The sequence below is a fragment of the Natrix helvetica genome (assembly GCF_964273705.1).
Source record: "Natrix helvetica genome assembly, chromosome: 4".
NCBI lineage: Eukaryota > Metazoa > Chordata > Lepidosauria > Squamata > Natricidae > Natrix > Natrix helvetica.
Genome location: NC_138550.1, coordinates 145,160,741 through 145,174,855, shown reverse-complemented (window position 1 = coordinate 145,174,855; position 14,115 = coordinate 145,160,741). Strand labels below are relative to the sequence as shown.

Genomic DNA, 14,115 nt, shown 5'->3' with positions numbered 1-14,115 from the left:
TCCCCGCAGAGGCAGAGTACCTCCGCTGCCACTGCATGGCTTTTTCGGCGGCTTCCAAACCAAGTCTTCTGGCAGTGGCCGCTCTGGACGTACGCTCTATGGTTGTGGGCCAGCTGCCGGCCAAGCATACAACCATAGAATGTACGCCCAGAACGGCCACTGCCAGAAGATTCAATTTGGAAGCTGCCGAAAAAGCCATGCAGCGGTGGCAGCGGAGGTACTCTGCCTCTGCAGGGAGAGCTGGGCCAGGGCATTGTGAGACTGGGAAGCGCGCGAGCGGGAGCAGAACAGCCGCTCATACAACCCCCCTCTCCAGCCATGCAGAGTGCCTTTCACTGTTATTTTGAAGGTGCCAAGCCGTGGGACCTGGGCGGTGGCGAACAGGCGCTCACGTGGCTTAGCGATACCCCTAGGTCAGTGAATGGCACTGTGCCCAGCGGGAAAGGGGGTTTGCAGAGTGGCTCCTTGTGAGCGTGATTGCTTCATGGCTGTTGTGTTGCGCTGCTGTGACAGCGCAACACAGCCATTCGCCCATGAGACTGTGTCCAGCTCTTTGGAAGTCCACTTGCAAGAGAGCAGCTGCCTGGCAACCCCAAAACAATAAACCCTCCCTCATAATAAGGCCCAAGCCATATTATGTGGGTAAAAAGAAAATAAGACCCTGTCTTATTTTCGGGGAAACATGGTATATGTTTAATATGAAGAATTTCATATAGGAATATCAATATATTTCACTTCATCTAATTAATAAGTACAGTGAAGACTTTGCGAAACTTTTAAGACCATACACTTTTTGGGTTTTGATTCTTTTAAATCAGCATAAAAGTTAAAGGGACCGTGTGATCACAAGTAAAATACTATTATGCCACTTCCATTAAAAACAATTGATTTACAAATGGGCCTTAAATTGCTATTTATATGGATCGTATTTGGGAAGTGATGCTGAAACTAAAACTACAGCAGTGTTGAAACTAAAAAAAAATGTACGATAGATATATTTTACCAAAAAACCTGCTGTGGATGATTTTGCCTTTGCTGTGTTTGTAAACTTAACTGCACACAAAAAAGCTACATGAATAAAAAGAACCCTTTAGCAAAACCCGCCATGTGTATGCATATGTGTAACAAAATCCCACCAAACTCAACTTCTTGGAAAGTTATGGTGAACTCCGCATCTGTGAATTGAAAATAGCCTCGACTACAGCAAAGGCCAAAGAACTGATGAATAGGTTTCCTTGGAATCTCTTTGGATAAGGAGAGGATGGGACATTGCCCACATGTGCTCTGGATGACTGCTCCTCATGGGGAAACTCCAGGCTTGCATGCCGGGAGGCAAAGAGATTAGCAAACTTGTCCGGAACGGTGATAAGAGACTTTTAAAAGACACTAATTTCACAAACCTCACTTTCTAATCATAACTACCTCTAAGCTATTAGAGATCTTCAGAACAACCACTGAATAAACTGCATGAGTTTTCCTCCGTTCCTGAACAAAAGAAAATTTTAATCATAAACTTTAAAAAAATTTAAGAATCTGAATTAAATTGCAAAAAGCTAAATAACATTTTGATCTTAGAAAGTTTTTTTAAATATTAAGGGTGTTTTAAGGTTTTAGAGATGCTATATTAAGTTATTCTAAATGCAGCAAATAAACAACAAGAAACATGGAAAAAATGTACCCACTTGATTTGAAACCTTAGAAAAATGCTTTATGCTCCTGAACCGTAGCCTTTGCAGGTAATGTTTGGCTCCCCCCCCCCCTTTTACAATTATAAAATATTGCAGAACTGCATTGATACAGATTCTTTTCAACTTGCATTATTTTAATTGTGTCTTTTGCATTCACCGAAATGCATATGCTGGGTAGCATACCTTTAAAGGACTGTTGTGACCCTTGACTGAAAACAAAATCAAAGTCTATTGTAGCAATGTAATCAAAATGGAGAACTAAAAATGGAAGATATCAATGTAATATTTCTAACTAGATTTGAGTTGGAAGCCCTCTTTTGCATATCACAAATCAACAGAAATTTGTCATTTCAGAAACAGCAGCTGTTTTCATTTACAGAAGCACAGAAACTGGTTTCAGGCCAATTGGGGGAAAACATTTTTGTCATCTGTTGGCTTTAAAATGTCTAAACTAGTTCTGTTCAAACTTTTACAAAAGTACAAAAGGGATAATAATTCTGCTTTTCTAGACTAGTAATGGGAATGCCAGGTTTTGGCCCATGTTAAACTTTATGGCTATAATAAGCTATTACAAAAATATAGACATAACTGTATCTGTAGGATTATTGTACAACGATTCTATAAACAGTTTGAAATGCACTGTTCAGAATCCTAGCTCATGGAAAACGTGTTTGCAACGGAATGCAAACATAAACTTCTATGTATAAATAAATAAAAAAACCAATTAACTCAAATCTATGAGATGCTGTTACCATTATGCTTTTGCTTAGAATCCACAAAGCACCACTTCCAAGCAGATTCTTACCTACTGGCCATATTCCATTCAAGTGCTGGATTCTGAGAATTCCTTTCATTCTCTGGCACAGCCCTGCTTTTACCATTTTCCTTCTCTGGCTTTAGCTGCTCCCACTGAGCAGTACCAATGTTGATGGACTGGAGGTCTATTTGGTACTGTCTGTCTTCAACCTCTGAACCAGGATCTCGAAGAACTCCCAAATTCAGTGCTCTCCTAAGATGGGAGAAATCAAACAATGTCATTATTTTCTTCAAATCCAAAGCTAACTCAACAGTTTTAAGATAACAATAACATTAATTTAAAGTTATTATGAGATCCGATGCAGTCACTTACCCATTTATTCTGTTGGGAGACTAATATTTGAACAGTTTTTCATACAGCACCTGAATTTTCTGTAGTGATTCTATTTTCATTCTAATTTGTTTCCTTTCTTTTATTTCTTTTTCTACTATATCCAATCCCCCACTCCCAATTATTCTTCTTGGTACCAAATAATGGTCTATCTCATGTCATACCTTCGCACTGTTACATATTCTTAATTAATTTTCTTAAATTATAATTATAAAATAAACCACAATTTTAGATTTGTATCATTCTTTTGTTATGTGAACATATTAAAATACATATTCAAAAGAAACAGAACTTTTTTCTAAGTAGGTAATTCATTTTTCCATCATTTTTGGATCTCCAAATGGAGCAGAGTAGGTGAATTACACACAAAGAAATGAACGCTAGATCTATTTTATCCATCCCGTTTCTCTAACTTTCACATATTTATTTTATTTCATTTCATTTGTTAATTCGCATGTTTTACCATTTATGCTTCTTATACTCCAAGTCATAATCTTCCTTATGCTGTGGTCATTATCATCAAATGGACCCATAACTATTGATCTCTTAGGCACATATCAATTAAGAATTTCACTTGTAAACTAGAAGAAGCATAGACTAGTTTATCATTCTTAAATGGCAAGATTTAAGTTGGATAAAATGAATTATAAATTTGAAAAGCATAATACTGAATTTGATGTAAAGCTCTGTACTAATGATGATCGTATTATTGCTAAGATCTATAAACTTTATTGAAAAGGAAACAGGACAATAAAGTTAAAGATTGTTATAATAAAACAGGCAAAAAAATCAGATGTAATCTATAGTCGGGCCAATGGGAGAGTATATAGAAGAAAGGATTAAAATTTACATTGAATTATATAATGTTAAAGAGAATTTTCATAAAATGATGTATAGTTAGTACAACACCAGATAAATTGTTAAAAATTATTTTAAAAATTCAAATACTTGTTGGATATCTAATCAATCAAGGGAGCATTTTTTCATCTTTGGTGAACATGTAAATTAGATGGAAAATGTCAAGCATCTAATGCACCTAATCCATACATTTAGCATCAATAACTAAAATGTATCAAGATTGATGGCACAGAGGTCAGAGTGTGGCAATCAAGCTAGAGTAATTCCTTATATATAACCAATTTCGTTGTATTTAAGTACAATGACAATAAAGATTATACTTGTCACGATGTTAAAAGGTTTGCTAGGCCTGAACTGCCTAAACTGACACTCAAGAGTTAAACTAAGAAAGCTTTATTGCGCAGGTCATAAAACAAAAAAAGGTTCTTATCTGAAAGTGATTTATTGCGCACGCGTTACACATTCCAAAATTCCTCTCTTCTTTGTTCGGCAGCCAACTTTGGCAAAACGTAGCTTTCATTATCAAAATGTAACCAATTAGTTATTTCTGTTTCATCTACTTTTATTATTTTATTATTAAAGTTTGTTTATTAATTAGAATATTTTCTTAAAGACTATTTCTTTTCTAAATATCTCAAAAGATATGCAGAAGGGAATCAGCCACGGTTCATCGATCTCTAACAGGGTGTTTTTTTTTTTCCTTGTCAACTTGGTAGCAGAGGTTTGGCTGACAACTTGGTAGCAGAGTTTTTGGCTTTTGATGATACCAGCTGAGATGGTTACAATTTATGGCTGTATTTTCCCTTCATGCTATCTAAAGATAACCGACTAAGCCTAATTAGCAATGTCGGAGAAAAAGAAAAAAAAGAAAAAGAAAGATGGGGCGAACACAGATGAATCAGCTTCCTCTGACAAAGAGGCTCCCTCGGACACAGAGAAGCAAGATCAAAACGTATTCCAGGAGCAACAAGGTGCTGAGCCAGAAATGGGGGAAGGAGTTACAGAAGGCAAGATCTACGGACTGAGGTCAGTAAATGTCCCTCATTATCAAGATACAATTAATGAACGGCAAAAGTCTAAACGGCAACTGCCGGCAGAGGAAAATTCCTCCCACGCAGAAAGCAGATTTTATGAAATTCCCCCAGATGGTGAGCAAGAAATGCAAAGCTATCTATATCAAATAGAACGTTTAGAAAGATATGTTAAGGAGGCGAGAGTGTGTTTTGAGGAGATAAGGCGAAGTAGAAGAAGCTCCCCCACTCCCAAAATGTCTGAGGACGCCATCTTGTCTTCTTCAAAACAACAGCCTAAGACACACCCCACAGAGTTCATTGGTCAATTAGAACAAAGAGACATGTACACGTCACCGAGGTCACGTGGTCCCTTTGAGTCAACCGAGCTTCCGCATACGTATAAAAAGGAGAGGCAGCCAAAAAGTGAAGCTGCACTGCCATCTGCTGGCGGAGAAAAATTATTACAGCAAAAGATTAAGCAATTGGACCAGATTTTCAGAGATATGTCTATGAGTCCTTTAGAAGCCAAAACTTTGTCTCCAGAGGTTAAGTCTTCAACACCTCCTGGCGGTGTTGAATCCTCCCTAGATGGAAAAAGGCAAAGCCAAAGGCGAATTCGAGGAAGCCAATTTGATGTTGCCACGCAAAGGCCAATGATGCAACCCCAGCATCCCCTGGTTCAACAACCAGCTTTGCAACCAGAGCAACAAATTGTTCCTCAGCAGGTATTCACAGTCACCCCCTTGACTGGTGAGTCCAAATTAAAGGAGTCAGGAGAGAATTATAAAGCCTGGGTCAGTGAAATTGCGCTCTTGCTTCGAAGAGAAGGCACACATTCCATGGTTTTTAATCCTCCCCGTCAACCCTGGACACCTGCAATAAGAAACCTTGAAAACAGAGCTATCACGACTTTACTCATGTCAATGGAAATTGAAATCCAAGGTATCTTTCCACCTGATGCAACTGCCCAAGAAATATGGGCTATTTTGGAAGATTGCTACAGGCCCGTTTCAATTGAATCCTCATGTTTGCTCATGTCTGAGTTCCATGGTTCGAAGTTGAAACCTGGTGAACGAATTGGTGGACATTTGACCAAACTGAAAAGAATGAGAAGTGAATTGAGACAAAATGGCCATGTAATCGATGATATCCAAATGATTAGCATCATCATTAACTCATTGAATTATGAATGGAAAGATGCTGTTGCAAAGATTAACTACGTGCCTATTGCTCAACGCACAGTTAACCACGTTTGCAGACTTTTAGTGGAAGACGAAGCTATCAGGTTAGCTACCCCACATCTGCAACGACCTCCAACGTCAAAGGCTCCAGCCAGACGTCCCTTCCGAGGAAGAGGCTACGCTCCAAGGATGCCAAAATGCTACACCTGCAACCGTGTGGGACATGACACCCGGGATTGTCCCCAACGAGTTCCAGCTCCCGCCACGTACCAGCCCAGAGGAACAGATTCCAGAGGCAGAGGTAGAGGCGGAAGACAAGGTCGTCGTGGTCCAAGGCGTGATCCACAAGCTCCGCTTGCAACACTGGCCATAACCAACGTTCCACAACCTGATCCAAAGTTCGACAGACGTCTTTTGTGGACTTTAGATAGTGGAGCAGCTGTGCACGTTACCCACAGAAGGGAACTTTTCACAGAGATGGGCGAACCAGAGCCCGAGTATCGAGAACTGTATTCCTTCACCAACCACACTTGCAAGGTTATGGGAAAAGGAACTGTTTACATTGAAGAGCTCGATACACACATCCCTGATGTTTATTACATACCTTCAGCAACCAGTAATTTGCTTAGTCAAAGTCACTTGTCTAGAGAGTTAAAGTTCCAGGTTCACCACCTCGAAAAAGCAAGTTACTTAGTTAAAGATGGTGATATTGTTGCTGAAACCATGCTGATTGGTGGTGTTTATTACTTAAAGCCAAAGCCTAAAGGGCAAGCACAGGCAAGTATGCAAACTCCAAAAAGGCACAACGCAGACCCAGAGAGAGTTGTCCCAGAGAGAGAAAGCGTTACTGTGCCAAAGGCTCCTAAAGCCAACAAACAAAGAAAACAGAAACAGATTGCTCAAAGCAAGCCTGAGGGTCCTCATGAAACTGTTAATGTTGAGAATTCACTAACTGGTAAACCTTTGCATTCCAGGTGTATTCACAAGTGGCACAGAAGATTGGGGCATGCCAGTTTCCGTGTTCTTAGAAAGATGCCGGAGTTCGCAAAAGGTTTGGATCTAAAGGGGTGTAAGGTGTTTTTGGATTGTGCGGTTTGCAAAAAGGCTAAATCCAAGGCGGCTGCAATTCCCAAACACGCTACACGCCGGTCAACACGCATTTTTGATTTGGTACACACTGACATAGTGGGTCCTTTCCCACCAACACTTGGTGGCAGAAAGTATTTTTTAACAATTGTAGATAATCATTCTAGATATGGATTTGTATATCCTATGAGAGAGAAATCTGAGACCTTTCAGATCTTTAAAGACTTTGCAGCATTTGTTTCTACACAATACCAAGTTCGCATCGCCAGAATCCAGAGTGACCGTGGTGCAGAATTCATGTCTCAGCGTTTCCAGGACTGGATGCGTAAGAATGGAATTCTTCATCAGACATCTGCTCCATATACACCGGCTCATAACGGAGTCGTAGAAAGAAGACAAGGGGTTCTACAAACCATGATGCGTTGTCTTCTAGAAGATGCCAATCTCAGTAACGCATACTGGGGTGAAGCAATCAAATATGCAAATTACATTGTCAACCGTACTTGGAGCAGTGTAATCAATCAAACTCCTTTCTACATGCTATATGGCTACAAGCCTAATCTCAAGAACCTCCATATTTTTGGTTCATATGCTATGGTGAACACTCCCTTAAGTCAAAGAAGAAAGGGAGGTGCAGTAGCAAAGAGACTGAGATTTATGGGTATTGATGATAATTCAAAATGGTACAAATTCATTGATACTAAACATGTGATTGTCATTTCACAATCTGCTAATTTTGAGGAAGACATTGACTGGTCCAGGATTCATTCCAATGATCCTGAAGTTTATTTTCCTAGAGATGGTGTTCCAGATGCCACGCAGCCTGATGACAATTCGCAGGCAGATATTCCTTCTACCAGTTCTTCACAACCTGATGTTCCGTCTTCTCAAGCCGCGGATGCTGATGCTAGCGACGAACGTGAGGACGAGGATGATGATGATGAAGAAGAAGAAGACTGGTCTGTTGTTCCTAGACACTCCAAGAGGGCCGCAAAAGGAATCCCTCCACAACGTTATTCATGGCAACTGACAAAATCACCAGTACCTTTGATTTGCAACGTTACTCTTCCTCCAGAGACATTCACACAAATCAAACAGCTTCCTGATTCAGAACAAGACAAATGGTATGATGCAATGCAGGATGAAATGGACAGTTTAAAGAAACTTAATGTATTCACACCTGCAAAACCTCCAGCAAACAAGAAAGTCATTGGCACCCGATGGGTCTACAGAATCAAGAAGAAACCGAATGGTGAGTCTTTATACAAAGCCAGACTTGTAGCTCAGGGTTTCGCTCAACGTTATCCTGAGGACTACACAAACACTTACTCACCAACAGTCAGAACTGAAAGTGTAAAAATTGCTTTAACCACTGCAACTATTCTTGGTTTAGAAGTTTTTCAATTTGATGTGGACACAGCTTATCTACATGCAGACCTAGATGAAGAGATCTACGTGAGAAGCCCTCCAGGATTCCGAAAGCAAGAAGGGGATACCTGGTTCCTGAACAAAAGTCTTTATGGTCTGAAACAGTCAGGTTTAATGTGGTATTTATGTCTTACTGACAAACTAAATTCAATGGGCTTTATTAAGTCCGAAACTGATGAATGCGTGTTCACAAAAAGATCTAACAATGCATATGAGATAATTCTTGTTTATGTTGATGATATTGTTTATATTGGTCCAAATAAGAAAATGAGTGAGATTTTTGCCAAAAGTTTGCAGAGATACTTCACACTAAAATCTTTAGGACACATTAGCACTTATTTAGGTGTTCAAATTGAAAAGACACAGAAGGGGTTTAGTCTTTCACAAGAGGAGAAAATTGACCACATTCTACATCATTGCAACATGAAAGATGCTAGCACAACAAAGACACCCATGCAAACAGATTTTCACAACTTAACACATGAACCAAGTCCTGAGTTCGAGGATCAAACACTTTATCGTTCAGTCATTGGTTCACTATTATACATTAGTAGTTGGACCAGACCTGACATCGCACTTAGTGTTAATCTTTTATCACGACACGTAGGTAAGGCAACACAATTTCATTGGTCATGCATTAAGAAGTTGTTGAAATACCTAAAACACACTAAGCACATGAAGTTATTGCTAGAACCAACACACACTGATCAACCAAAGTTGATTTGTTTTGCCGACGCCGACTGGGCGAGCGACAAGAAGTCACGCAAAAGCACTTCTGGTTACATGATGTTCCTAAATGGTTGTCCTGTTTACTGGCAAGTGAGAAAACAGAGTTTTGTTTCATGTTCATCTACTGAAGCTGAATATGCTTGTGTTTCAGATGCTTGTAATTCTCTAACGTGGTTTGATGCTTTGATCACAGATATCTGGACACGTCCGATTCGACCAATCACCGTGATGGAAGATAATGTATCTGTTGTTTATATTTCTGAGTCACATTTTACAGGTTCTAGGTCCAGACACATTGACATTCGTTATCAAAACACAAAGCAATTAGTTAAGCAAGGTTTTGTTAAATTGCAATATGTTTCTACACATGATCAGATTGCAGACATGCTTAACAAACCACTTGCCGCAAATCAACACGAGTATCTGCGAAAGAAGATGTGCCTTAATTGATGATTTGATGACGTCAGCCCAGACTAGCAAAAGAAGGGGTGTCACGATGTTAAAAGGTTTGCTAGGCCTGAACTGCCTAAACTGACACTCAAGAGTTAAACTAAGAAAGCTTTATTGCGCAGGTCATAAAACAAAAAAAGGTTCTTATCTGAAAGTGATTTATTGCGCACGCGTTACACATTCCAAAATTCCTCTCTTCTTTGTTCGGCAGCCAACTTTGGCAAAACGTAGCTTTCATTATCAAAATGTAACCAATTAGTTATTTCTGTTTCATCTACTTTTATTATTTTATTATTAAAGTTTGTTTATTAATTAGAATATTTTCTTAAAGACTATTTCTTTTCTAAATATCTCAAAAGATATGCAGAAGGGAATCAGCCACGGTTCATCGATCTCTAACAGGGTGTTTTTTTTTCCCCTGACAATACTTATAGAATTCTCACCATTCAAATCAAACATTCTTACTTGGGCAGAACATAAATCCTATACAGACTTAGAGTAGTAGAAAATAAACATGTTTTAAATTTGGTTTCAGTGATGGGTTATACCAAATTCGTCACAGGTCAATAGTTGTTTTCTTACACCATTACTTTCGTTGCATCATATACCTTAATTCCAAAGAAAATCACAAAGCACTTATTATACTGGAAAATATACTGAGTAGCTGGGAAATAATGTGTCAAGTGAATTTAGCTAATTTCCAGGATATCACTCAGACTTCAGCAGAATTTCAGTTATGTCACAGATATCATTCAGTTTTAAAGCTATCCAGTTTCATCAGTCTTTGGAACACATATTTTAGTGACTGACCAAACACTCAGTATTGGAATATGTATTAGCACTATCATGTTTATTGCTATAAAGAAGGATCCAGTTTTTATCTCTTAGTATTTCCAGCTAGTAGTGGGTAAGACTGATACCACGGAGAACTGCAAGCAATCAGAGGTTGTCTCCTCTTGTGGAAATTGATCACTTAACAACTAGGTCAAAAATTATGCTTATATTTTATTTATTAAGGGACAGGTATAGAAGTTTCCTTATTTATTACCTTCCTTATAACAATCCTTTGTTTAATATCTTGGCACTTCACTAAACTTTAATGTCAGAGCCTAAAACAATCAGCTAAACTTTCAAACTTTAGCGAATTGCATTTTTGCATTAATATATAGTAACCGGTCAATAAATAAAATTTCTCTAAACTCTTTTTTTTTTTTGCCATCCTATAAGATCTCTGTCCTCTTCTTTGCAGGTGGCATCAAAGGATAAATTGGAAGTCTACTATAGTTGGTAAATAATACAGTAATGTAATACAGTCAAAGAAGACCTTAAGCATGTAACCGGAAACATAACTTTAATGTTTTCCTTTTTAAATTGATTTAGTCTGGGTCAGGCATTTTGTATGTTTATACAAGAAACAGCTCATGTTGAATCAGTTACTATTCATTGCTGAATAGGCAAAATTCAGAGGCTTATTGCAAGAAATTCAACATGTATTCTCTTACAGTCCACTGGAGAATTATAAAAGGCCATAGAAAGCAGGTAGAAAAAGCTCCCAAACAAAAATATTTTTAAATGTTATAAGTAATAGTACTATATGATATAATCGTATTTAATATAAAAACTTTTACACCTTTATCTACTTTACAAAACTAGATATTATATAGATGGTTATAACATTTAGCTCTCAGTATTATGCTTTGAAGTTTACATCTAGGGAAACAGTTTTTCTTGGCTTAACATGCTTTTTAAAGGTTTTTATAAAGATAAAATATCAACGTACTGTAAACTGCTCTTAACAAAGGATCCAAAGAGCAGGTGTTCACTTTCTGTGTGTTGAAGTATTTTGTGTGTTCATCTAGTCAAGGTATTAGGTGTAAGAAGTGTTCAAAAACAAAAAGCTTTTGGCATACATATTTTTCTTCCCATTTTCTCTTTCAGGTTTTATGTATAAGAGCCAAAACATTACTTCAACCTAGAGCACCTCTAAAAACGTATTTTGGCCTTTTAAAAATAACCTAGTTTAAGAAATATGGGAAAGACCACAAAACAATAAATAATTTTCTCTCCAACAAAGTAATGGATTCTGCCCTACGCAGATTTGTAATAATAGTAAGTTAAAGAGCAAGAGAAATTCATGGCTGGTCATGTCACCTAAAATATAAAATATGTCACATATTTTTAGGTGACATGACCAGTTGTGAATTTCTCGATTTGAATTGAGATCATTGTACTGCCAAGGGATTTTTAACTTCTCTTATTTTTTCCTTAATTAGTAATATTTATGTACATGTACATGTATGTATGTATGTATGTATGTGTATGTGTGTTTGTGTGTTTGTGTGTGTGTGTGTGTGTGTGTAGCTTTAAACTACTGTCCATTTAAGCAAAAGGTACAAATACCTAAATTTTATTCTTATGAAAAAATAATATATCACATAAGATGTGAAACAGAAAAAGTAAGGTACCCAAAGTTAATATGCCAAGAGACATACAACCCTTCATGTCCAATAGGATCCTTTATACAAAGCTAATTAATAAAAATGAGAACAGACATGGCTGTATGCAAAGTATAAGTCTCAAGCATTTCTATCCATAATCTTTCTTATAAAAAAATAATAAAAATAAAATCTAAAGAATCTCTTTAAAACATGTTTATTTGACTAGAAAAATCATTAAAGAAAACTGGAACTGCCTTGCATTGTTGAGGGTAGAAATGGTAACAGGTAGCAATGCAGTAGATATTTTGAAAGCACTTCTATCCTCATTGACAACCAACTTTATGAATTTGCACGCTTCCCCAAACAGCTGTTTTGCAAAGAACCCATAAAATACCCAACTTTTTAGTTTCCCCCACAACCCTAAATATCTGGACTCCCCAATCTAGAGATTAGACAATATGACAATGGGGAGCCTCAAATATTTTAATTATTAACAACTGAATTTAAACAAAAGAAAACAAGTCTACATGATATTTGTCACAGCTTATTAACATAAAAGGCAAATAGTTTACAAAATATAGGAAAACCCCATATGAAATCCAATACTGTCCTGTGATATGGTTGCCATAGACACCACAATCCATATTCTTCTACCAGTTGTTCAGGGATTTTTGCCACCAGTTGATTAATCTCTTTCATTTACGTTTCCAAGACACCATCATACCTTTTATATGACTATCTGTTAAATCAATATTATGAGTAAGCTTAGCCCACAAATCATTGCTAATAGTTGTAGTTGTTAAGGATAGTTTTTTGTTGTTCATTTTATTAATTATGTTTATTAATTAATTATTGAAATAAAGTTCTGTGTGTTTGTCAGACATGTGGATATTTTTAAGACGTAACACATTCAGTTTATAATAAGATAAAACTCATATTCTAAGCATTTATTGATGATACAGTTTTGGCCTGGAAATCACATGAAAAGCTCCACATAAAAACTAATTAATTCATTCATTAGCTAAGCAAATTCATGTCACCAATTAACTGAATCTTACAGTGGAAACCAATATGCATAATTGGTTAATATGTATAAAATGCCTAAAAACATGTAACAACCATCATACGTTGTTTCAAAAACTGATAAGTGGCAATTTTGCTCTGAAATAGCGTGAAAATAGCATAAAGATTCTTAATGCACAAAGAATCTTGGGAAAGTCTATCTTAAAATATTAAAATATGGTACTTTTAAGAATAATTCCAAACTTTTGCAAGTCATGTAAATACTAGCTACAGTGTCTAATTTAAATTATCAGATACTTCTAGTATTCCCTCCCAAAAATGAAATTATCTTTAAAAAACAAAGGAAACCTTCCCATAAAATTTAATAAAGCAATCAGCTTAAGGGCAAGACGATAGCCCTGTCATTATAACAGTGGCAGCTTAATACCACTTATAATGTTTGTTTTCCATTTAAGAGGGTCAGCATAATGAAATGGACCACAGCCTGGTCAAAACTGACTGTAGGAGATGGATCCTATGAAAGCCACTGAACACATGAAAGGAATTACAGTAGACCACACATCAAACGTTTGGGCCTTGGTGCTTCCTTCCTCTTATCCTAGTGGCAGGAAATGCACTACATATCCCGTGAGGTGACCAGACATTTAAAAGTAGTGCCTTGTTCCAAAAAGCTCTGTGTACAATAATTTACCACAAATAAGCAGAAGACTGTTTTCCACTGCAGTTGTCTTCTAGACTTGTAACTGGAGCACAATAGTGGGAACAAAGGTAAAGTACATTAACTATGCAATGTATTTTTAATCTATCTGAGGGGGAAATAAGAAAACCCTGTTTCTGAAAAGTTGTAGGTTTTTATTATGTGAATGTATATAACTTATCTGTTATTATTTGTAAAAGTGGCCTATGTCTTCTTTAAATACCTCAGTTAAAAGACTGGCATATTGTGTTATGTGTATTATTATTATTATTTTAAAGATTCTATGACAAAAAGTTTGATTTGCTTTTAAGCCTATTCTTACATGCATAACGTAATCTAAATCATTCTGTAAATGAGGAAGTGAATAATTCTAAATG

At 37.1% G+C, this 14,115-nt stretch overlaps 1 protein-coding gene across 4 annotated transcripts in view; it reads right to left on the bottom strand.

Moving 5' to 3' along the window:
- VPS13B (vacuolar protein sorting 13 homolog B) overlaps positions 1–14,115 on the bottom strand; it is a 391,865-nt gene that overhangs the window by 153,369 nt on the left and 224,381 nt on the right. For all 4 annotated transcript variants that reach the window (XM_081951024.1, XM_081951026.1, XM_081951025.1 and 1 more), the window contains exon 31: positions 2,494–2,697. In XM_081951024.1, coding sequence (XP_081807150.1) covers positions 2,494–2,697 — 204 coding nt within the window. The remainder of the gene's footprint in view (positions 1–2,493; positions 2,698–14,115) is intronic.